The sequence below is a fragment of the Heloderma suspectum genome, chromosome 8 (assembly GCF_057233095.1).
Source record: "Heloderma suspectum isolate Gila_16-S chromosome 8, 16-S_ref, whole genome shotgun sequence".
Classification (NCBI taxonomy): Eukaryota; Metazoa; Chordata; class Lepidosauria; order Squamata; family Helodermatidae; genus Heloderma; species Heloderma suspectum.
In genome coordinates, this window is record NC_139465.1 from 3,796,812 (window position 1) to 3,818,789 (window position 21,978).

A 21,978-nucleotide genomic window follows, 5' to 3' on the forward strand; every position below is an offset into this window, starting at 1 on the left:
TTTATACACACACACATCCACATTCTTCTGTTTTGGATACAATCAACCCCACCCACCCACCCACCCACCTGCCAAATCCTTGATGGGGTCACTCCCTCTGTGGTTACTCACTCACGAGGGGGAAGCTCTCTGCACTTGTGCAATGGCACTCTTGTTTTGGCTCCTTACCTTCACACATTCCAGGATTGTTCCTTAGCACTGAAAATGTGTTCCAGGATGAAGCTGTAGTGAGCTTTAGATCCAGGGTGCAGAACTTCAGGGCCAGGGGCCAAATTAGGCCCCCATCCCCTGATCCCACCCCCTTACCACTGATTGGTGGTTTCCCAGCTTTTGTGCAGTTTCTTTCTTTTCAAAAGGTTGAAATGCCCTTCCTGAGCCTTCGTGACTGGCAGTAAGAGCTTGAAGCTAACATATGCTGGGGTCTGGGGTATTTTTAGTCCCACCCCTTTTCCCCCATCCACAACCAGAATGTGGCCTCCAAGAGCTTCTCCAGAATGGAATTCAGCCCTCAACACCTGTGCTGTAGCTCAAGGGACACCCTAGAAAGGGATTTCTCGGGAGGAGGGGGGTCTGCCATCTGACACGCATGTCTTGATTTGTCTTCCAGCTGCATCTTCACCTCTTAGATGCTTTTCGACTGAGGCTGCATCAACGTGAGGTCTTGATCTGCTTCCAGGCACTGAGCATCACCCCTTTTCTCTTTCCCCCATTCTCTAATGTTTCTATTTTTTGGTCCTCTGTTCCAGCTGGCCTATCAGGCGTGGGTGACCAACACCAAATCCGCTCTGCGCGAGCGGCGGCAGCAGGAAGAAGAGCAGCGGAGGATGGAGCAGGCCGAAGGCAGGTCTTCCTTTCCCCTTCCCAGGCGAGAATCCCTGAACTCCCAGAATCCCCGAACCATTGGCCATGCCGGTTGGGGCTTAGGGGAATTGTAGTCCACAACATTGAAGGGCGCCTGGCCTAGGCCACGCTCAGTCAGCGGTGTGGGCGGGAGTGTATGAGCCGCTGTGTCTGTCTTGCAGGTGATGCGGCCAAAGGGGAAACCCAGCAAGGTGAACTGAAGGACAGGACCAGCAGCCAAGAGGAAGAAGGGGAGGAGGATGGGGAAGAGGAAGAAGAGACCGTTCCAGGTGGGCGACGTTCTCTGGAAGCAGGGGGCTGTGTGCTGGGCTGCCTTTGACCCACTTTCAGGCACAAGACACTTGGTGGGGAGAAGGCTGGTGCATTTTCTTATTTCACAGAGTCATAGCAGAAAACTCACTGAAAATAAAATGGCAAGAGAGAATGCAGTATAAAATTGTGAAATGGTGGTAGGGGGTGGAAAGAGGAGCACTTTTCTTTCTCTCTCTCTCTCTCTCTCGTATGCTAGAACCTGGGGTCGCCAACTTGACTGGCAAAAGGAAGTACTTCTTAGCACAATGCAGAATCAATCAGCAATACTTTATTACAAGAGGAACTGTCAAATGCCTGAAAGTCCATCACACAGAAGAGGGCAAACAAATATGTCCTATACTGCCCCAGGGGACAGAACTAGATAGAATGGGCTTAACTTACGGGAAGGTAGATTTTGGTTGAACATTAGGAGGAGGTCTTGGGCAAGAGCAGTTTGACCATGGAAACAGTCACTTACGGGTGTGTGGCGGGGATGCTCTTCCTCACTGGAGGTCTTCAAGCGGAGGCTGGACAGCATCTTTTGGGGATGCTGAGCTCTGGATTTCGCGCATCGAGCAGGGGGTGGACCAGATGGCCTCCAGGACCCCTTCCAGCTCTGTAATTCTATGAGGGAGGTGGCGACTAGTTCAAATGGCTTTTAAGAGGATTATAAATTCATGGAAAATGTGTGTTTATTTGTTTATTATATTTCTAGACTGCTTATGGATGTTTTTAAAAAATCCCTATGTCTATTGATGGATGTTAGCTGTAATAGCTAAATAGAACCTCCATGTTCAGTTGCAGTATACCTCGAGATATCATATGCTGGGGACAAATGACAGAGGAAGCCACCGCTGGGCTCAGAGTGCCCTGCCCATGGGCTTCCCAGAGCCATCTGGTTGGCCTGCATTGGGAAAAGAATGCTGGACGAGGTGGATCCACGGTGGTCTCATCCAGCCAGTCTCCTCTTGTGTTATATTTAGACAGAGTTGGGCTTCTTCTTCAGAGTCCTCCTCTCCCACCAAAAATGAAATTGGTTGGTGAGAGATTCAGGATGGGCGCAAGAGAGTCCTGGTTCACACAGCACATAATCAACTTGTGGAACTCACTGTCGCAGGATGTGGGTGATGGCCGCTGACTTAGATGGCTTTCAAAGGGTGGGGGGTGAGATTCCTCGAGGAGAGGTCTGCTGATCTCTGCTGGCCAGGATGGCTACATTGAAGGCCCATGTTCAGAAGCAGCGGGCCACTATGTCTCAATGGCCGGGGGTGCGGGGGGCCATGCCAGCGGTGGGATGGGAGCAGTGCCCTTATGCCTGCCTTCTGGGCATCTTGGAGGCCTCTGGCTGGCTGCTGTGGGAAGCCTGTGGCTAGCCTAGATGGGCCCTTGGTCTGATCCCGTGCGACACTCCTTGCCTTCAGGGAAGAGCAACGTGGTGCAGCGGGTACTGAGCATGCTGCGTTTCCTGTGGGTGCTGTGCCAGGCCACGGTGGATGGGCTGACCCAGTGGCTGCGGGCCTTTACCAAGGAGCACCAGCAGATGTCCACTGTCTTGGGGCTGGAGAGGTTTGTCCTGACACAGCAGCTCGATCAGGTACGCCACATGTGGAGGAGCGGGGGCTCCGTTTTCTTTTATCTGTTGTTTTAGCTTTTGTTTGATTTTTAGCCTTATTTGTGGTTTGATTTTACTTTAGACAAATTACAAAATAAAGAATGGCAGCATTTCATGACATTGATCCTTAACTAGTTTTACCAAAGGCAAAGGGCAGGGGGAAATCCTATTAATCCAATCAATATATAGGGCTGAATTGCATCTTGAACCTTAGCATTTCAGTACATTATACTCCACCTTTCAATGAACCCCTCCATTTCTTGCCTGCCCTCACTAAATGAGTGAGCTTAACCATGCAGGCAATTCCCCGAAATTTCAGAGACCACCCATCAGTTGATGGGAAGCTTAATCCCCTACCCCCCAGACACACTTTTTGCTTAACATGCTCCAGTTAATAAATTAATCAGCAGGGGGGGTTTTCTGTTGGACGATTAGGGAAGGGGAGGTTCATCTGGTGATGGCACTTTAATTCCCCCGTAGGCCGAGGAAGTCCAGAGGGGCGTCTTGGACAGGCTTTACCAACCCGTAGCGGCAGACCATACCTCGGAAGATACCGCCTTGCCGGGTACGGCGGTAGGGTCTCCAGACAGCGCAGCTTCCAGGCAGGTGCATAGACCCTGAGGGGCTGCGGGGGAGGGGGAGCCCAGGCCTGGTGGATCTGCAGGGCCTCCTTGCTCTGTGGCCAGTGGGGTCCGTGGGGACCACGGCCTTAGCTGAGCAAGGGAGCATCTCCAAAATCTCCTTCTGGAGCTGGGGTTCAGCCACTGGGATCTCAGTTGAGCAGCACTTTATTTATTTATTTATTTATTTATTTACAATATTTATCTACCAGTCCACATCAAAAGATTTCGGAGCAGTGAACAACAAAGATAAAGGAATAAAACCTGATGCTAAAACAATTACGGGCGCAATCCTATGGGAATGGATAGAATGGATCCTATCCTCCAAACTCAGAGGTGACCGACCATCCAATGCAGGGTGGGCGGAGCATGGAGGGGTCTTTCTCTTCTGTGCTCTGGCCACCCCGCATTTGTGGCTAGATGGCCGATTTCAGCTGTCCAGCTGGAGTGGCTTGGAGCGAGGGTGTGGAAGCTGGACGGTGCATAGGAAGCGTCATAACGGCGCTTCCATCCTCCCCACCCCTGGGAACGTCCTCTTTCCCCTGCTCCGTGCTGCTCTTTTGAGCACGGAGCCAGGGACAAACCACACCTCCTACAAGGCAGCGGGGTAGGGGTGGGGAGGGGGTTCTCTGGGAACCAGCAAATCCTATGGCCATCTAGCCACTGTCTAGCAGCCATAGGATTGCGCCCTAAAACATTTTAAAAGAAACAAATTATGAATTTAATAAACCATGGCTGGTCACTCAAGGAAGGCCTCTCGAAACAACAATGTCTTCAGGAGGCACCGGAAACAACACAACATTGGCACTTCCCTGACTTCCAAAGGCAGGGAGTTCCACAGGAAGGGGGCCATCACAGTGAAGGCTTTTTTCCTGGTGGACTCCAGCTGGGCCATGGGTCCATGTGGAACCACCAGGGACATGCCCTCTGATGACTTCAGTGAACAATTGAGACAAGAGTGCCTCTAAGCAAATGCAGAGTGCCATTCTTTCACTGGTAACCACAGGCAAGCATCTGGGATCAGTGGTATCTAGAAAGGCATCTGGACAAGGAGTCCTTTCAGGACGTGGCTCTTGAACCTGGTTCTCCCAGGTTTCTGTTCATTAGTCTACATCAAGGGTGCAGAACTTCTTTCAGCCTGAGGGCCAAATTCCATTTCAGAGAAACTCTTGGGAGCCGCATTCCAGTGGTGGGTGGAGCCAAAGGTAAAAGGGGCAGGACCAAAAATACCAGCATGTTTTAGCTTAAAGTTCTGACTAATCCTTAATTAGTATTACTGAAAGCAAAAGGGAAAATATCCTATTTATCCAAATAATGTATAGGGCTGAAATGCTGCAGGAGAGGCATTCCAACCTTTTAGAATGGGTGAAAAACTGCACAAAAGCTGGGAAACCACCCAATGATTGGTGGTCGGGGGAAAGGGGGCTGGGGCTGGGGTAACCTGAAGGGCTGGATTGGGACCCCCACAGGGCTGGATTGGGATCCTGGGCCTGAGGTTTTGCATCCCTCGTCTACAAGATCGTAGAGCTCAGCCTTCCCCAATCTGGAGACGTCCAGTTATGTTGGACTGCAACTCCTGACATGCTGGCTGGAGGATGATGGGAGTTGTAGTCCACACAGCTGGAGGGTGCCATGTTGGGGAAGGCTGGTCTGCATTATCCTTGGATGGCCACCTGTCAGGGATGCTATAGCTGCAAGATTCCTGTGCTGAGCAGGTATTGGACTGGATGACCTCTTGAGGTCCCTTCCAACTCCAAAACCTTATGATTCTGTTTTCCCTTGTCCACACCCACCACAAGGGGGCAGCCCCCCTCGAGTTGGTTGTAGGTGTGTGACCTCCTTTTTTGCCCTCTCCAGTGGGTGCGAAGGGGGAGAGGTGCTCAGCATTGACATCGGCTACCACACCAGCGCCAGCGAGGAGCAGATCCCTGCCCTGGGCTCTCAGGACAACGTGGGGCTCCTTCCCAGCGGCTCCCAAGAGCTGCTGGCCGACACCAAGGCCCGGCCCCGCACAGCCAGCGAGTTGCTGCTGAACAGGTACCGGGGCTGGAGGGGAAAAGGTTTGGTGGCTGTTTTGGCTCAAAGCCTTGTGGGTAAGGCATGTCAACAATGAAGCTTTCCAGCGCCAGGTGGAGACCTTTTTATTCTCCCAGTATTTCAGCATTTTAGCTTCCTAGTCTTTTAGCTCTGGGGTTTTAAAACTGTATTTTAAATCTCTGCATGGCTGCTAGGTTTTATTCTGGTTGTGCTGTTATATTGCAGTTTTAAGCTTTCATATTTTGTATTATGCTGCGCTCTGTGGTTTTAATTTTTGTGGACTGCCCAGAGAGCTTCGGCTATTGGGCAGTATAGATACAAAATGAATGAATGAATGAAGCCCTCTGCCTACTGACTGGCAGGCTCCACCCAAGTAAAGATGTGGAATATTTATTTTGCCTGTGAAAAGACCTCTTTTCTGCAGTCAAGAGTGGTTTAGATGAGGCTTGCCCAACCTGGTACCCTCCAAATGTGTTGGACTACAACTTCCAGCATCCCTCAGCCAGCCAAGTTGCAGTCCAACACACCTGGGCGGTGCCAGCTTGAGGAAGACTGGCTCAGAGTAATGTTTTCAGTTTGCTGGGGGCTGAGCAGAGCATTAGGATTTGGCTTACCAGGCGGGTTTTGCCCACTTCCTCACCGAGCCAGGGTCTGTGTTCTTCCACAGCTGGGCTGTCCTCTGCTGTATGCGTCTGAGAGTAAGAGCCATTTCAGGCAGCGCCTGTAGCAATATGTCCCGTTACTAAAGGGCAGCTTGCCAGTTGCTTCCCGTTCTTGGGGTATCTCCCGGCGTGTTGCCGAAAATGAGATGCTCCTTCCCGTTCCTGGGTGGGGCTTCAGATGTTGCCTTGGTTAAGGGAACATGTTCAGTTCTCTGGTAGCCCTGCTTACAATCCTGCTTTGCTGGTATCTCATATCCTTTATTTCCATTTTCAAGAAATGCCCGAGGGGGCTTACAGTGAAAAGATATTTAAAAGAACAGCAGCCTAAAATACGCAGGTCATCCCAAACAGTAACTGAGGAATACAAGGCAATCGATGCAGAACTGATTGTCCCAATCAGTTTTCAAAGGACGGCTTGTCGCTCCGTGGCTGTGCCTCTGCTTTGCATGCAGAAGCTCCCAGGTTCAATCCCGGCATCCCCAGGGAGGGCTGGGAAAACACCGGCTTGAGCCCCTGGGAAGCTGCTGCCAGTCTGCGTCGACAGTACTGAGCTAGATGAGCCAACGTGAGACTCCGCATGCGGCAGCTTCCTGTGTTCCTAAAATGAAATTATGGAGCAGATGGTCTAATTGCCAGTGAAGTAAATAAATGCAAATTTGGTAACTGGGGTACATTTTGCAGATAGCAGAACGTATTTATTTAAGCAAGGGTGGCAGAAGCTGCCAACAATAGCAAACCTTCCCCAAGATGGTGCCCCCCAGATTTGTTGGACTACACCCCCCATCGCCCTCAAATGGCCATGATGGCTGGTGATGATGGGACTTGTAGTCCAGCACATCTGCAATGCGCCGGGTTAGGGAACACTGCCGCGGCATGCATGGACTTTTGCCGTCCCGATAACTGCATGGATTTGTTTCGCCCTGGCCTTGATCTCCCTCTCCCTCCCCCTCCCCCTCCAGACACGTCTCCTTTGAGGAGCTGGAGGAGTCGGAGCGCTTCTACTGCTCGCAGAACCGCTTTGCGAAGCTGCTGGTGGCCTGCTACCATTTTGTGGCGGCGCATTCGGACCTGCTGTGCTACTTCGTCATCATCCTCAACAACATGGTGACGGCCTCGGTCATCTCGGTGGTCCTTCCCATCCTCATCTTCTTGTGGGCCATGCTGTCCATCCCGCGGCCCAGCAAGCGCTTCTGGATGACGGCCATCGTGTACACAGAGGTGGGGGCCTTTCTCCGGGCGAGGGCCCACGGTCTTTGCGATCTCACTTGATGTGTAGAAACAGCCCAACAGCCACCTTCAGCATGAACGATGAGCAGAACCAGCTTGTCTGGGGCTTTGTACGTAGAAAATAGGCGGCAGGTCCAAGTCTCATGGAAAAATCTTTCTTGGTTGGTCATTTTGTCTCTGTTTGGCTGGTTAGAATGATCCAGATGCCGCAGGCAGGAGAAAAGAGCGTGGGCAGCGGAGGTTGGGCATGCTGGGTGGAAGGAGCAATACAGGGTTATTCTGGCTTCTCCCCTGACCCAGCAGCAGTGAGTGAGGAAATGGTGGAGGGGGCAGGTGGCTGAAACGATGGTCCACTTTCCATATATCCTTACTGCTAAATTCCTTTCTTTGCACATATACGTCTGTTGGCAGGGTGGTGGTGTGTGTGAATGTGATTTACATTCTTCCGCCTTGCCACTGTTTTGCCGCCCGGTGGTTCTTGAAGCACCCAAAAGATCTCCTCCCATCTCTCTCCTGGGACAGGTGATGGTGGTGGTGAAGTACCTCTTCCAGTTTGGCTTCTTCCCCTGGAACAGCTACACCACCCTGGTGCGCTACGAAGCCCGCCCCTTCTTCCCCCCGCGCATCCTGGGCCTGGAGAAAACAGACAACTACATCAAATACGACCTGATCCAGCTGTTGGCACTCTTCTTCCACCGCTCTCTTCTCCTGGTAAGAGAGCATCTGGGACCATGGATGCGAGGTAGAAGCCTGACGCCCTCTCCCTGGCCTGGGAAAAGCAGAGTTGGGTGGACTTGGAGCAGCCTGGGGCCGAGAGTGGTACTTGGGAGGCCTCTGGCAGCTATGGCAACAGATGCAGGTTCTGGCAGCATGGCTCAGGCGGCTGGCTTCTCCCAAGTTTGGTAACGAACAGAGTGCTGCATTAGCCCTGCGCCCGTCCCAAAAGGTCTGCCTGTCTGTTCTCACCAGAGCTATGGGCTATGGGATCACGAGGAAGATGTCCTGGCCAAACAGCCTGAGGTAGAACCACTGGTGCCAAAAGAGAGCGTTGAGGTGCCACCTGATGCCAAAGCGGAAACCGTGGTGGTGCAGGAGGCGGAGGCAGAAGTGGAGCTGGAGCCAGAGCCTGTGCAGGAGGTGCCCAAGGGGATCCGTGCCCGCTTCAGGAGGAGAAAGGAGAAGAAGAAGAAGCGGAGCAAGGCTCCAAAGGAGCAGGTGGAAGAAGGTACGTGGTGGAAACTGGGAGGCAGGAGGCTGAGGAACACGGGGAGGTGGTCCACGGCGCCTACCGCATACCCCGCCACATGGAGGACTGGCGCTCCCGAGAGCAGGGGTGCGGAAGCTCTGTTCAGCCCAAGGGTCAAATTCCATTTCAGAGAAGCTCTGTGTGTGTGTGGGGGGCATTCTAGTGGTGGGCGGGGCAAAAGGGGTGGGGCAAAAAGTACCAGTTGATTATATCTTAAAGCCCTTGCTGCCGGTGGCAACTCAGCCTTTCAGGAGGCGTGTCAGCTTTCTAGAATGGAGAAAAAGCTGCACAAAAGCTGGGAAACCAGCCAATGATTAGGGGAAAGGGGATGTGGCCAGGAGAAGGGGTGGATCCTTCTGAGGGACCCTGGTGGGCTGGATTTGGCCCCTGGTCCTGAGGTTCCTGAGCTGTGCCCTAGAGAATGTTCTTATTTCCTCCTCTAGTCATGTCTGTTTTCAGTCTCTGCAGTTCTACAGGCCCTGGATTGGAATCAAGGCATCAAAATATATATCTAAAACAGCTTATAGAGCCTTGTAAATCTACTCCCCACCCACAATTTGATGCTGCTCTGCTAACCCCAGACCAAACAAAGAGAGTTTTGCAAGGCTGTGATGAGATCAGGGGAGGGGGCAGCCTGAGCCGGCACCGACCAGCCCCCAGTTGGAGTGAGTTGGTGGGAATCTATGCCAGGGGTGGGGGGGGTCGCCAGGGAAATGCGTCCTGCTGCACCCATTTTGTCTGGCCCTGAAGCTGATGCACGCGCCTCTCTCTCTGTTTTCCAGCCGCAGCGGAGGAGGGGGAACAGGAGGGAGAGGAGAAGACGTCAAGTCCCGCCCAGGAAAAGCTGAAGGCTGCAGGACGCCGAGCGAAGCGCGTCTTTGTCTCTGTGTGAGCAAGGACGCGGACATCAAGGGTTGGGGTGGCAGGCTTTGTGCCATCACCAGGGGGCAGGTTGCCATCTTCGAGCCACTGCCGAACTCATGTAGCGAAGGGGGGCCTGGGGAGCTGCCTTGGCCCATCTTGTTTGTTTATTTACATCCCGCCCTCGCAGGGACCTCAAGATGGCTAAGAACCAGGGGTGTCAGAGAAATCCCTTTGGGGGGTGGAGTTCAACAGGTTTCCATAGGTTCAGTCCCTTGGAATTTGTTCCAGTTCCCGCTGTGGCACCTGACTCGGTCTGCAGTGAGATTTTCCAGGCATTTTGCATATTTGTTTTCTCTTCCGGTTCTGCCATTTTTGCAAATTTTTGAGCGATTTGCACAAATTGCTCAGAAATGTGTGCAAATTATGGCTCAACACACACACACACACAAATGCGCAAAAGAAGTTCCTGGCGTTCTGGGAGAAATCCCGCAGCTCGCAAACACAAATTGAGTTGTGCACACTGGGGAACTCCATAGAGCCAAAAAAGAACCGGATTTCCCAGCGACAGACACCCCTACAAACAACCTGTATAAAAACAATGCAACGCATGAACACTGTTAATATCACAACTCTGTAATTACAATTACACAATAAAACCATCACTGCCACTCCGGAAAACAGATAAAACACTTGCCCACCCCCTGAAATCGTACAAATAAACTTTGTCTTTAACTGGGGCCTGAATGACAACAGCATGGGTGGCAGCCAAATCTCTACTGGAAGGGAGTTCCTTCTGGCCCAGTATTGTCTGTTTTGACTGGCAACAGCTCTCTGTGGTCCCCAGCAGAAGAAGGGTCTTTCCTACCCTGTGCTGCTGCCTGATCACTTTTTAACTGGAGAAGCTGAAGGTGGACCCTGGGGCCGCTCTCCATGCAAAGCAGGTTGCTCCGCTGCTGAGCAGCGGCCCATCTCACCCTCCCCACCCTCCCTCTTCCTCCAGAGCAGGGCGCCTGTTCCAGCCTGTGCGGCAGTTCTTCCGGGACATCCTGCACAGCAAGCACCGGGCGGCCACTGACGTCTACGCCCTTATGTTCCTGGCCGACGTGGTTGACTTTATCATCATCATCTTTGGTTTCTGGGCGTTTGGGGTAAGTAGGCTGGTGGCAGTTGTTGTTTTTAGCCAAGTTAATGTATACCAGCCTTCCCAAACCTGGAACCCTCCAGATGTTTCGGATGTCAGCTCCAGCCAGCGCAGCCACGAATGCTGAGAATTGCAGTCCAGAACATCTGGAGGGCACCATTGTTGGGGAAAACTGGTTTGTATGATGCCATCAATGTACAGGGTGGTTGATCGAGTAACTTCCCTGCCCCAAGGCACTTCTAGTCCAAACTTTGACAGTTGCGGGGGAGAGATGAAAGGGCAGCAAGGAGAGGCTACGGCAGGGCTCCAGAGCTGCGGTTGCCCGGTCCCCAGCGGCAAGTGCATCTTCTGATCTGATGAACGTGGCACAGGATGGGCATGTTGGCCTTCTCCTCACAGCCTTGCTGAGCTTTGGAGGTGCTTGAGTGAAGAGCACGGAGTGGGGACCTACGAGTGCCTCTGAAGCTCAGCGCGGTGTTGGAGGCCCCAACTTGATGGGAGGGAGGTCCCGCCTCTCTGCCATGATGCTCTGGACCGAGGCCAGCCGGAGCCCGCGGATCCCTGGGCAAGGGCTGGCATGCATCTCACAGGGAAGCTCCTCTGGGCCACTGCCCCCGGGAGAAGCACCCTCTACTTGATGGGCCGCCAAGCGTCTCCCAGCACGCATTGCTCTTCCTCCCCAGAAACACTCCGCTGCAGCCGACATCACGTCGTCGCTCTCGGACGACCAGGTCCCGCAGGCCTTCCTGGTGATGCTCCTCATCCAGTTCTCCACCATGGTCATCGACCGGGCGCTCTACTTGCGCAAAAGCGTCTTGGGCAAGCTCTCCTTCCAGGTCTTCCTGGTCTTCGGCATTCACGTCTGGATGTTCTTTATCCTGCCTGCAGTCACCGAGAGGTACCTGGCCTCTGCCCCCGCTCCTCACCCCATCATAGGAACCTAGGAAGCTGCCCCACACAGAGTCAGGCCCTTGGTCCATCTCACCCAGCACTGTCAACACTGACTGGCAGCAGTGGCTCTCCGGGGATCCAGGCAGGAGATTTTTCCTAGCCCCGCCGGAAGATGCTGCTGGGGATTGAACTGGGGAACTTCTGCGCACAAGGCAGGGGCTCTGTCACTGAGCCACAGCCCCTCCCCAAGGGAGTTGGGGATGCGTTAATATGGTCATTTAGAGGCTTATGCATTTCAAACCAAGCGACTGCATTTCAGCAGTTAGTAGTGGTGCTGGATACAAACAGCAAGAGATCCTTCAAAGCATTTCTGAACCCCCAAAACATTAAAAGTTCCTGCAGGATATTGAAGACAGCTGAGTCTGTTACCAGGGGCCCAGGAAAAGGCACTTAGGAACATGGGAAGCTGCCTCATCCTGAGTCAGACCCTGGGTCCATCTAGCCCAGTGTTGTCAACACTGACTGGCAGCAAGGGCTCTCCGGGGTTTCAGCTAAGAGTTTTTCCAGCCCTAGCTAGAGACGCCAGGGATCGAACCAGGGACCTTCTGCGTGCAGAGCTCCACCACAGAGTCGCGGCCCCGCCGCTGTGCTGTAGGCAAGCGAAGTACCAGTCCTGATGTCTTCTCCCCACCTGTCGTGACTTCCCTCCCCAGGATGTTCAGCCTGAACACTGTGGCCCAGCTGTGGTACTTCGTGAAATGCATCTATTTTGCTCTGTCGGCGTATCAGATCCGCTGCGGCTACCCCACCCGCATCTTGGGCAACTTCCTCACCAAGAAATACAACCACCTCAACCTCTTCCTATTCCAAGGGTAACGCCAAGTCCTCAGAAAGGGCCAGTGTGGGACGAGGGGAGTCCAGGCTGGGAGCAACACTGGGGGGAGGGAGATACAGGGGCAGGGGGGTGTGTGTGGAGAAGATTCTCCCCTGCAGCATTCCACTTGATCGGGGTTCTCTTTTAATACAGTGGAGTTTGACCGGTCAGGATGTGGGTGCGGGAGCTTTGTGAAAAGGTCTGTTTGAGGAGTGTGTGTTTTATAGCCAAATCCAGCACAAAGAAAAAGTGGATTTGCAACTGAAACAATTTGCATCAATGGGCAGCAGGCGCATTTTTCCTTTGTTGAGAGTATGGCTGGGGGAAAGGTTCCAAGTCACACCAAGCCTTTCTCACTGGTCCCTGTTAAATGACACGTTGTGGGCACTCCCACCACCCTTGGGGGCGCAGGCTAAATGAACCCTTAAAGGGGAATCTTGCTCTGTTTTTCTCAATTGAATTGTGAGGTGGGTCCTCCGTTCCTGCCATGTGTGTGCTTGAGTGAGGGAGCGAGAGCGAGCGAGAGAGAGAGCACTGTCCCACGCACGACTTCGTGTCATCTGCAAGCAGCCCTGCCTGGACTGCTGTCTTTCCTTATGCTACTGCTCCAATGTATATTTAGGGATCGAGATGCGCAGGACCCGAGCATGCTCCTCTCTCCCTGGCAGGTTCCGCCTGGTGCCTTTCCTGGTAGAGCTGCGGGCCGTCATGGACTGGGTCTGGACCGACACTACCCTGTCTCTCTCCAACTGGATGTGCGTGGAAGACATCTATGCCAACATCTTCATCATCAAGTGCAGCCGCGAGACAGAGAAGGTGAGCTGGCGTGGCGGGGGGAGGGGAGGGCAGGTGGAACTGGGACCGGTGATTGGGGTGTTCGGGTCTCTGTAGACTCGACCGGATAGAGGATCATTTGCCAGGTTGTTGTGTGTGGCTCAGATATCCATGGCTGCACAGGTACATAGGCTGAAGCTGGAGTGTTGAACCTCTTTCAGCCTGCAGGCCGAATTCCATTTTGGGGAGGCTGTCAGGGGCCACATTCCAGTGGTGGGCGGGGCCAAAGGCAAAAAGGGCAGGGCCAAAATACCACCAGCATATTTTAAGCTACAAGCGCTTCCTTCCAGTGACTCAATGCTAGGAGGGGCATTTCCACCTTTTAGAATGGGGAAAAATTGCACCGAAGCCGGGAGACCACCAAATGATTGGTGGTCTGGGGGAAAGGGGCGTGGCCTTCTGGGAAACCACAGAGGGTCGGATTTGGATCTCTGGGGCCTGATTTGGCTCCCAGGCCTCAGGTTCCTCACCTCTGGGCTAGAGTGTGAAAGCAAAGGTGGTTGTATGATAAGGAAGGTGGAATCGTGGAGGAGACGTAACTTCCGCCATTGCCCAGAGTGCAGTTAGTTCGCCACCCACGCGTGCCCCGTGCCCCTCCTACCTGGGCTGACCTCTCCTTGCAGAAATACCCACAGCCCAAGGGGCAGAAGAAGAAGAAGATTGTCAAGTACGGCATGGGGGGGCTCATCATCCTCTTCCTCATTTGCATCATCTGGTTCCCATTGCTCTTCATGTCGCTCGTGCGCTCCGTGGTGGGCGTGGTCAACCACCCCATTGATGTCACCGTCACCCTCAAGTTGGGAGGGTATGAGGTAGGAAAAGTGACCGAGTGGGCTGGGCCCGTGGGGTTTTGGTCTCCCTGCCATTTTTAGGGGCTTCCAACCGGGTGGCGATATTCTGCCTCCCAGCAAATAAAGCAATAGCGCCACCTGCTGTCAGTTGAAGAAATAGCCACATAATGCACTTCAGTGGAGGCAAGTGCTGGCCAGGTCTATCTAAAGCACTTGTTGACACAAGCCAGACTGCCTCCAGGAAATCACCTGCCATACGCAAGAAGGATATTTGACGCTCAGGTCAAAAAAGTGTCAAAGAACCTGATGGCCTTTTGCTTTACCCTGTAGAGCAGTCTCCCCCAGCTTGGCATACTCCAGATGTTGCTGGACTCCAAGTCCCATCTGCCCCAGTCAGCATGCTCTGCTCTGCGTTGTAACAGCAATATCCTGCTTTTCTGCTCATAAACACATCCGTCATCTAGGCAGGGGCAGGCAGGAGGTAGATCTCCAGATGTTTTGGACTTCAGCTCCCAGAAGTCCTGCTAGCATGGCCACTGGTCAGGAGTTGATGCTGGAACTTGATTTCTAAAGCATCTTGGGATCTACTTTCTGCCCAGCCCTGTCCTAGGGAGACCTAAGTTGATCTTTAGGGAAGGGTTATTTTATTTATTTATTTAAAATGTTTCTTGGCCGCCTTTCAGGGCAGAAGCCCTCCTAAGGAAGCTTACAGCAATAAAATACATAAAAACAGTTAAAATATTAAAATTGATAAAAACAACAATAAACGCCAACAATAAAACCAGCAACAATGTTAATAGCAGCAACAATAGCAGTCATATCAAGAGAAGGCCAAGGTAAAATAATATGTTTTCAAGGCCTCCTTAAAAGTCTGCAGTGACAGAGCATGGCGGACCTCCGATGGCAGCTTGTTCCAAAGGTGTGGGGCCACTGCAGAGAAGGCCCTCTCCCGTGTGATCACCCACCTGACTGATGTCATGAGTGGGCAAATGAGACGGGCCTCTCTTTCTGATCTTAAAGTACGGGCAGGCTGATATGGGTGAAGGCAGTCCTTCAAGTAACTTGGTCCCAAACCGTTTAGGGCTCGGTTGGGCTCCAACCGAGTTATTGCTGTCCCAGTTATGCTCTGGGGCACCAAATGTCAATAGCACACCTTAGAATTGTGAGGCTGTGTGCGCGCATGCATGCACGCACCTCCCCATCTCCCATTGTTGATCGTGCTCTTAGCAGGTGTGGGAGTCTTGTGTCCAAACCTGGATTCTATGTGTGCGATGAGCCTTCTCCCCTCTTATGGGATCGGTGTGGCATAGGTGGCTTTGAGGGGTCCTTGATCCTTTCTCCACTTCCCTTTCTTTTTCAGCCTTTGTTTACCATGAGTGCCCAACAGCAGTCAATCGAAGCCTTCACCCCCCAGGATTATGAAGTGTTGACGCACAAGTTTGAGCGGCAGCCAGTGAGTTCCTCAAGGAAACAGGGCAGGGAGGGTAGTGGCCGTTCGTACCTGCAGGGGGCAACCGAAGCAGCTCTCCTCCCCCGGACCACCCCCCGGACCCCCGCCCCCTGGCCTCCCGCTCCACACTGGTGCTGTGCAGGAGAGGGAGGCTATTTATTTATTATTACATTTATATTCCATCTTTTCCCCTCTGGCAAGGAAACCTAGGCAGCTTACCTGGTCCTCCTCCCCTCCATTTTATCTTCACAACAACCCTGTGAGGTAGGTTAGGCTGAGAGCGAGGGACTGGCCCGAAGTCACCCAGTGAACCTCATGGCCGAGTGGGGACTAGAATCCAGGTCTCCCGAGTCCCAGTCCAACACTCTAACCGCTACACCACACTGTTTGCTTGTTTTAAAGTATTTTTATCCCCTTCCTCAGCTAAAAAGGCTCCTAGAGCAGCTTAAGACAGCCCCTGCCTGCAGGCTTACAATCTAAAAAGACACAAATGCACAAGGGAAAAGGAATGGGCAGGGAAGAGGAAAAAATGAAGCCGTCTTTCATGAGGGCAGGTGGAACGGCCCTGCTTCCACTCTCCTCTCCCTCAGCACAGCCTGCTGGAGTGGCTGGGGGTAGTGACAGTCAGGGGAGGGGGAGCCTTCATGGGGGAGGCCTTTCAGCAGGGCTGGTGGGCTGGCCCCGTTTCCCCCTCTGCAGCTCTGGCTGCCGTCCTGAGCTGAATGCTGACGCTGCCCCCCGGTGCTCTCTGCTGCCCCCAGGTGGCCATGCAGTTCATCACCCTTTACGGCTACGAGGACATTGTGACGGCACGCATTGAGGGCAGCTCCGGCTCGCTGTGGAGCATCAGCCCGCCCAGCCGGGAGCAGCTGCGCTGGGAGCTCCGTAACGGCTCCTCCGACATCACCCTGCGCTTTACGTGGAACTTCCAGAGGTATTTTTGGTGGCAGTTTAGGACTGTGGCTTGTGATACGAGCCTCAGAGCCTTGCGGGGCAGAGGGCCCGCGGCTCGGGCGATGCGCAGAGCCATCACTAATCGTTTGCAAGGCCAGATGCTGCCTGCTTAGCATCAGCCCCGACATTCTGGCCTCGCCTTTGAAGGGTTCCCTGTTTCCACCTTGTTCTGCCTGTGAACAGGCTTTGTGTAACTCAGGAGCTGACTTCCAGCATTTAACTCCTAGATTTTTGTAGCTTTCCCAGTTCCACAAATGGCCAAGGCAGAGGATCACAGATGTAACAGGTGACAGAGGGATTTGATACATTAACCTAACTGGCGCAGCTTTTCATTTGCTCTCTGGGTTTTCTCTCACCCTGCTGCCCCCTGGTTCTGTTGGACCTACACAGTTATTAAGACCTTGTTCCAGCTTGCCTTTCAGTCACTCCTCTGTCTGTCTGTCTGTCTGTCTGTCTGTCTCTCTATTTCTTGACCCACACCACACCTTCCCAGGGACCTTGGCAAAGGGGGAAAAGTGGAGTACACCTCCGAGAAGCACACGACGGATCTGGATCAGAAGAGCGTCGTGCGAACAAATCTGGCAGGGCTGCTGCAAGGCACCCATGATGCCCCTGTGTGAGTTCTAGGCACGGAATCTTCCCAACAGAGACAGGCAGACACACACACAAAGACCAACACGGAGAGAGAGGGAGACTCACAGAGGCACAGAGTGAGACCAACGCACACAGAGACACTCTCATGGGCGGCTCAGCAGTCTGTGCTAGGCTAGGGTGGGATAAAGGGTGGAGGGGCAAATGGATTTTGCTCAGGTGATTAGAAAGAAGGGGAAATGCATCGGGCTGTATGAGCTTTACAGGGTGTGAGTGCTCCCTACCAAGATGTCTTCTCATCCTTGGTCTTTTATTCTGCTCTGTTCCAGGAGAGTTCCCCATCTCTTCCCTCCTTACATCCGTGCACCTAATGGCCCTGAGGCTAACCCTGTAGAGCAATTGCTACCTGGTGAGTCTTTGGGGGTGGGTGGGTGGGTGGGGACTCCAAGCAGTTCCTGTGCTTTCTCCTACCAACAGAACGGCTGTGGGCCTCTGATGCTGGCCCTAAAAGCTCAGTAGCCCGGCGTTTGCCTTTCCGCAAGTCCAGACTAGAAAGAAGCAGCCCTGATCAGCCCTGATCAGGGGAACAGAGAACATTAACTCACCAGTGCAGAATAGAAGTGATTGTTCGGGTCAGTGATGTGGGGTAGAAAAGTTTCCATTTTTAGAAACACATTGTTTCCTAAAATATTAGTCACATAATGAAGGGGTTCAGCGCCAGTCAAACTGGACAATTTCAAAGATGCAAATTAACGTTTAGTATGTGGCTGTCCCTATGAATTTGTTTGAATATTAACCTACATTAAAGACACTTTATTGATTTCTCTCTCTTCCCCCTGCAATCAAATATTTCAGTTCAAATACTTTTGGCTATTGGAAAATTTTTGAGGTATTTATACAGCATATAAAATTAACACAGTGTATTTTTTAAAAACACAGTGTATTTATTTTTTATAAATACAAGTCTCAACGTGCTAGACAAGACCCCAGTTGATTTAAGGCAGCGGTAAGCAGCATGAGGGTGCCCTGGACACTTTCCTTCGTGCCCACTCTCTCACCTCTGCCTTGAACCCAGTATTTTGGGCAGGTTTACTTGTCCTTTGTGACTAGCCACACCTCCCCTAGCAGCCATTTTGTAGTGATGCCCAGGACATTTTCTCAAATAGCCAACTGTGCCCAGAGGCCCCAAAAGGTTGCCTACCCCTGATATAAGGTATCAGAGAAGTTTTTTTTGGGGGGGTCAATGCAAAGGCTTCTAATAAACCCACATCACCTGACCAGGTTAAGTTTAGGAGAAAAGCAAGTCTGTAATGATATAATTTATTTAAAACAGCCTTCCCCAATGTGGCCATCATGGCTGGGAATGATAGGAGTTGTAGTCCAACACATACGGAGGCCACCAGGTTGGGGAAGGCTGATTCAGAAAGTGCTGTTTCCTCATTCACAATCTCTGTTCCCCCACGCCCCTGTATGCGGTGTCAGATGATGAGGACAGCTACTTGGATGTAGAGGTGCAGCTGAAACGGCAGCGGGTAGGACCTGGGAACAGCAGCGCCAGCTTCCTCGAGTGGTGGGTGATCCGGCTGGCCGACTGCAAACGAGACTGCAACTTCCTGCCCATGGTCATCTTCAGTGACAAAGTCAGCCCCCCAAGCCTGGGCTTCCTGGCAGGTTATGGGTGAGTAATCCAGATCAGGAGGTCTTTCCGTGCCCAGCCTGGAGGTGCCAGGGATGGGGCCAGGCGCCTTCTGCATGCAAAGCAGGTGCCCAGCTGCTGAGCGACACTCGAGTCAGTAGAAGGCCACAAGTTGGCTCGCCTTTGGTTGATGGAAATCGCACTGAGCAGGCTGCTTGCTTAGCATCATGATATATGCACAAGATGCCCTCAAAACAGGGGTGTGGAACCTCAGGCCCATGGACCAAATGCGGCCCAGCCAGGGAGCAAATGTTGCCCACTGAGAGTTCCCAGGTGGCCACGCCCTCTTCCCAGCACCACCAGGTGGCTCACCGCTTCCCCCCAGCAACCACCAATTGTTGGCTGGTTTCCTGCCTTTTGTGCCGTTTCCCCCCCATTCTGGAAGGTTGAAATGCCTGTCCTAAGGCTGAGTTACTGGCTGGAAGAACTTTAAGGCTTATAATAGGCTGATATTTTGTGCATCGGGGGCTCTGTCCCTTTTGCCTTTTCTTCATGGAATGCGGCCCCCGAGAGCTTCTCTGGAATTTAAGTGGGACCTCGGGCTCATAGAGGTTCAACACCCCTGCTTCAAAAGCTGTAATAGTCTCCCCCTCCTTGCCCTTGGGCCTGGTCTATCCATGCAGCAGAATGTTGTGGTAGGGTGGACTGTACCACCTCAGGTTGTTTGTTGGGGTGCAGTTTGTGATCACTCTTCCATCGGGGCCAGCCCAAACATTTTGCTGCCTGAGGCAAAGGACAATATGGGCCCCCCTCCCCATTCCATGTACAGAAGCTGACCTGACTGGAAGGTAGGAACAGCGGAAGCTGCCTCATCCTGAGTCAGACCCTGGGTCCATCTAGCCCAGTATTGTCGACACTGACAGGCAGAAATGGCTCTCCAGGGTTTCAGGCAGGAACTTTCTTACCTGGCGATGCTGCCGGGGATTGAACGTGGGACTTTCTAGCATCCTCTGCTGCTGCCTAAGGGCAGCAGGCTAGCTTACGGGGCACAGGGAGTCCACGTGGCACACCCAGCCTTGTCACGTATTAATTCACAGCCATTTTCTGCCCACCCCTCACATCTGTAGCCTGGGGCAGCCACCTCACTCTGTCTTATGGCAGGGCCAGCCCTTTCCCCCATGTACCAAGTTCCCTGCATGTTAAACACCACCACCCCGCCCACCACCACACACATAGCCTTGCAGGGAGAGAGGCATATTAGTTTCCTAACTACAAAGCAATATTTATACATAAGAGCTTTCAAAGGTGTGGTAAATCCCACACCCCAACCAGTCTACCACCATCACCTTCTTCTGCTCAGTCACAGTGGTAATTCATAAGAGCCCTGCTGGATCAGACCAAGGATCCATCTAGTTGGCATTCTATTCCCACAGTGGTCAACCAGCTGCCCGTGGGAAACCTACAAGTAGGACATGAGATGTCTCCAGCAACTGATGTAAATAGGCAGAGTGCCTCTGATCCTGGAGGGAGCACATAGCCATCAAGACTGGTAGCCATCGGTCACCTTCTCCTCCTCCAGGAATTTGTCCAACCCCCTCTTAAAGCCATCCAAATTGGGGGCCATCACTACATCTTGGGGTAGTGAATTCCAGTTTAACTCTGCACTGTGTGAAGAAGTCCTTCCTTTTATCTGTCCCGAATCTCCCACCAGTCAGCTTCATGGGATGACCCCTTCAGGGTCTAAGTATTATGAGAGTGAGAGCCAACCATGTGACTGTCAAAGAAGTATGATTGCGCAGTCTTGCACATGTGCGAAGCTCTGCGGGTTCCATGCAGCTCTGGCTGTCGCTCGGATAATCCCATCTTGAATTCCCTAAAGTTGCACGCTGTTTTAACTGTTTTATTGTTTTTAGATTTTCAATTGGTGTTAGCTTGTTTAATGGTTTAATATGCTTTTAGCTGTTTACATTATTTATTGTTTTATACTGTTTAAACTGATTTTATCCGTGTGCCACCCTGAGATGATATAGGGCAGGATACAAACGTTTTACATACATACATACATAAATCTTCTCTGCCTCCCCCAGGATCATGGGACTCTACGTCTCCATCGTGCTGGTGATTGGCAAGTTTGTACGGGGCTTCTTCAGCGAGATCTCGCACTCCATCATGTTCGAGGAGCTGCCCTGCGTTGACCGCATCCTCAAGCTGTGCCATGACATTTTCCTGGTGCGCGAAACGGGCGAGCTGGAGTTGGAGGAGGAGCTGTACGCCAAGCTCATCTTCCTGTACCGCTCGCCGGAGACCATGATCAAGTGGACTCGTGAGAAGGAATGAGGAAGCAGAGGAGGAGCCAGAAGAGATCTGAGCACATGCAGCCCATGAGAAGGGTGTTAAGGAACCGCCTTCTCCATCCAAAGGGCAGATGGGGGCCTAAATATGGACCTGGAGGAGATGCTGAGCTGCTCCACTGGATCCAGAAACTGCCCATCTTTCTCCCACCACCCCACCTTGCTTAAGGCTCCGTGGGTGGGGCAGCTCTTAACCTCTGAGCCAAACCTACTGCCTCACTGACTTAGGGGAGAGGAGAAACACTGTCACTTTTTGAAACAGATTTATCCTTTTTTATTAAAAAAAGGGGGGGGCTTTAAGAATGCTGGGATGTAAGCAGCCACCTCTACCCCTTGCACCCCAAACCCTCCCTGTCTTAATGGAGGCTGTTGTGTGGGACACCCGTACCGTGAAGTTTTTGCAGACTGACTTGCGAGGGTCTCTTGCAGTCGAAAAGCCCAGCGTTGATGCGGAGCAATAATCTGCTTGCACCTCCCTGGGTGGGGGTGTGGAGCTCCTCCCCCTCTTCTTGTTCTCATGCTGCCACAAACACTCCCTGCCCATCTCTGCCCCCCCCTTCACCACAGCCAAGACATCACTAAGTGCCACCCCCCGCTGCTGGGAACAAGAGGGGGGGCATGGAATCTATAGACTTTTTTCTAAAGGAGGTGGTTTTATTTATACAGATCTATATAACAAAAATAAAAACTGTGATTATGAATGATGCTGGGTCATACTGGATGGGGAGAAAGGGGGAATTGCAGGTGGGGGGGAAGAGAGGGAATGCATTCTCCCCTCCACTCCCCGTAGTGGGATTTGCAGCTTCATCCTTACCCCACTCTCTTGGGGGTACCTGTAGCAAATTTGCAAGGAAAGGCAAAATTTAGATGTTTTCAACCCACCTGCTCTCTACAGGGCCTCTCAGCTGCAGCTGCTCAGATCGTGGTGGTGGGCTATAGCCATCTTCCTCAATGTGCTGGCAACTAACTCTCTTGGCACCGCCAGGCTCCCTGTCCCCCTTTTATTTTCTTTCTTCAAATTCCACCTCTTTTTTGAATGCGGAGG

General features: G+C 52.5%; 1 protein-coding gene across 1 annotated transcript in view; it reads left to right on the forward strand.

Annotated features, from left to right (window-relative positions):
• The window catches only part of PIEZO1 (piezo type mechanosensitive ion channel component 1 (Er blood group)), a 144,087-nt gene extending 122,449 nt beyond the window's left edge, over window positions 1-21,638 (forward strand). Inside the window, exons 32-51 of the mRNA XM_084812771.1 lie at window positions 747-840; window positions 1,023-1,130; window positions 2,574-2,746; window positions 3,245-3,366; window positions 5,242-5,421; window positions 7,043-7,301; window positions 7,833-8,021; window positions 8,280-8,535; window positions 9,339-9,444; window positions 10,421-10,568; window positions 11,245-11,459; window positions 12,166-12,324; window positions 12,995-13,142; window positions 13,784-13,972; window positions 15,312-15,404; window positions 16,163-16,335; window positions 16,849-16,971; window positions 17,276-17,355; window positions 18,429-18,624; window positions 20,670-21,638. Of these exons, the coding sequence (XP_084668897.1) occupies window positions 747-840; window positions 1,023-1,130; window positions 2,574-2,746; window positions 3,245-3,366; window positions 5,242-5,421; window positions 7,043-7,301; window positions 7,833-8,021; window positions 8,280-8,535; window positions 9,339-9,444; window positions 10,421-10,568; window positions 11,245-11,459; window positions 12,166-12,324; window positions 12,995-13,142; window positions 13,784-13,972; window positions 15,312-15,404; window positions 16,163-16,335; window positions 16,849-16,971; window positions 17,276-17,355; window positions 18,429-18,624; window positions 20,670-20,919 (3,261 nt within the window). The 3' untranslated portion in view covers window positions 20,920-21,638. The remainder of the gene's footprint in view (window positions 1-746; window positions 841-1,022; window positions 1,131-2,573; window positions 2,747-3,244; window positions 3,367-5,241; window positions 5,422-7,042; window positions 7,302-7,832; window positions 8,022-8,279; window positions 8,536-9,338; window positions 9,445-10,420; window positions 10,569-11,244; window positions 11,460-12,165; window positions 12,325-12,994; window positions 13,143-13,783; window positions 13,973-15,311; window positions 15,405-16,162; window positions 16,336-16,848; window positions 16,972-17,275; window positions 17,356-18,428; window positions 18,625-20,669) is intronic.
• Window positions 21,639-21,978: the final 340 nt, after the last annotated feature.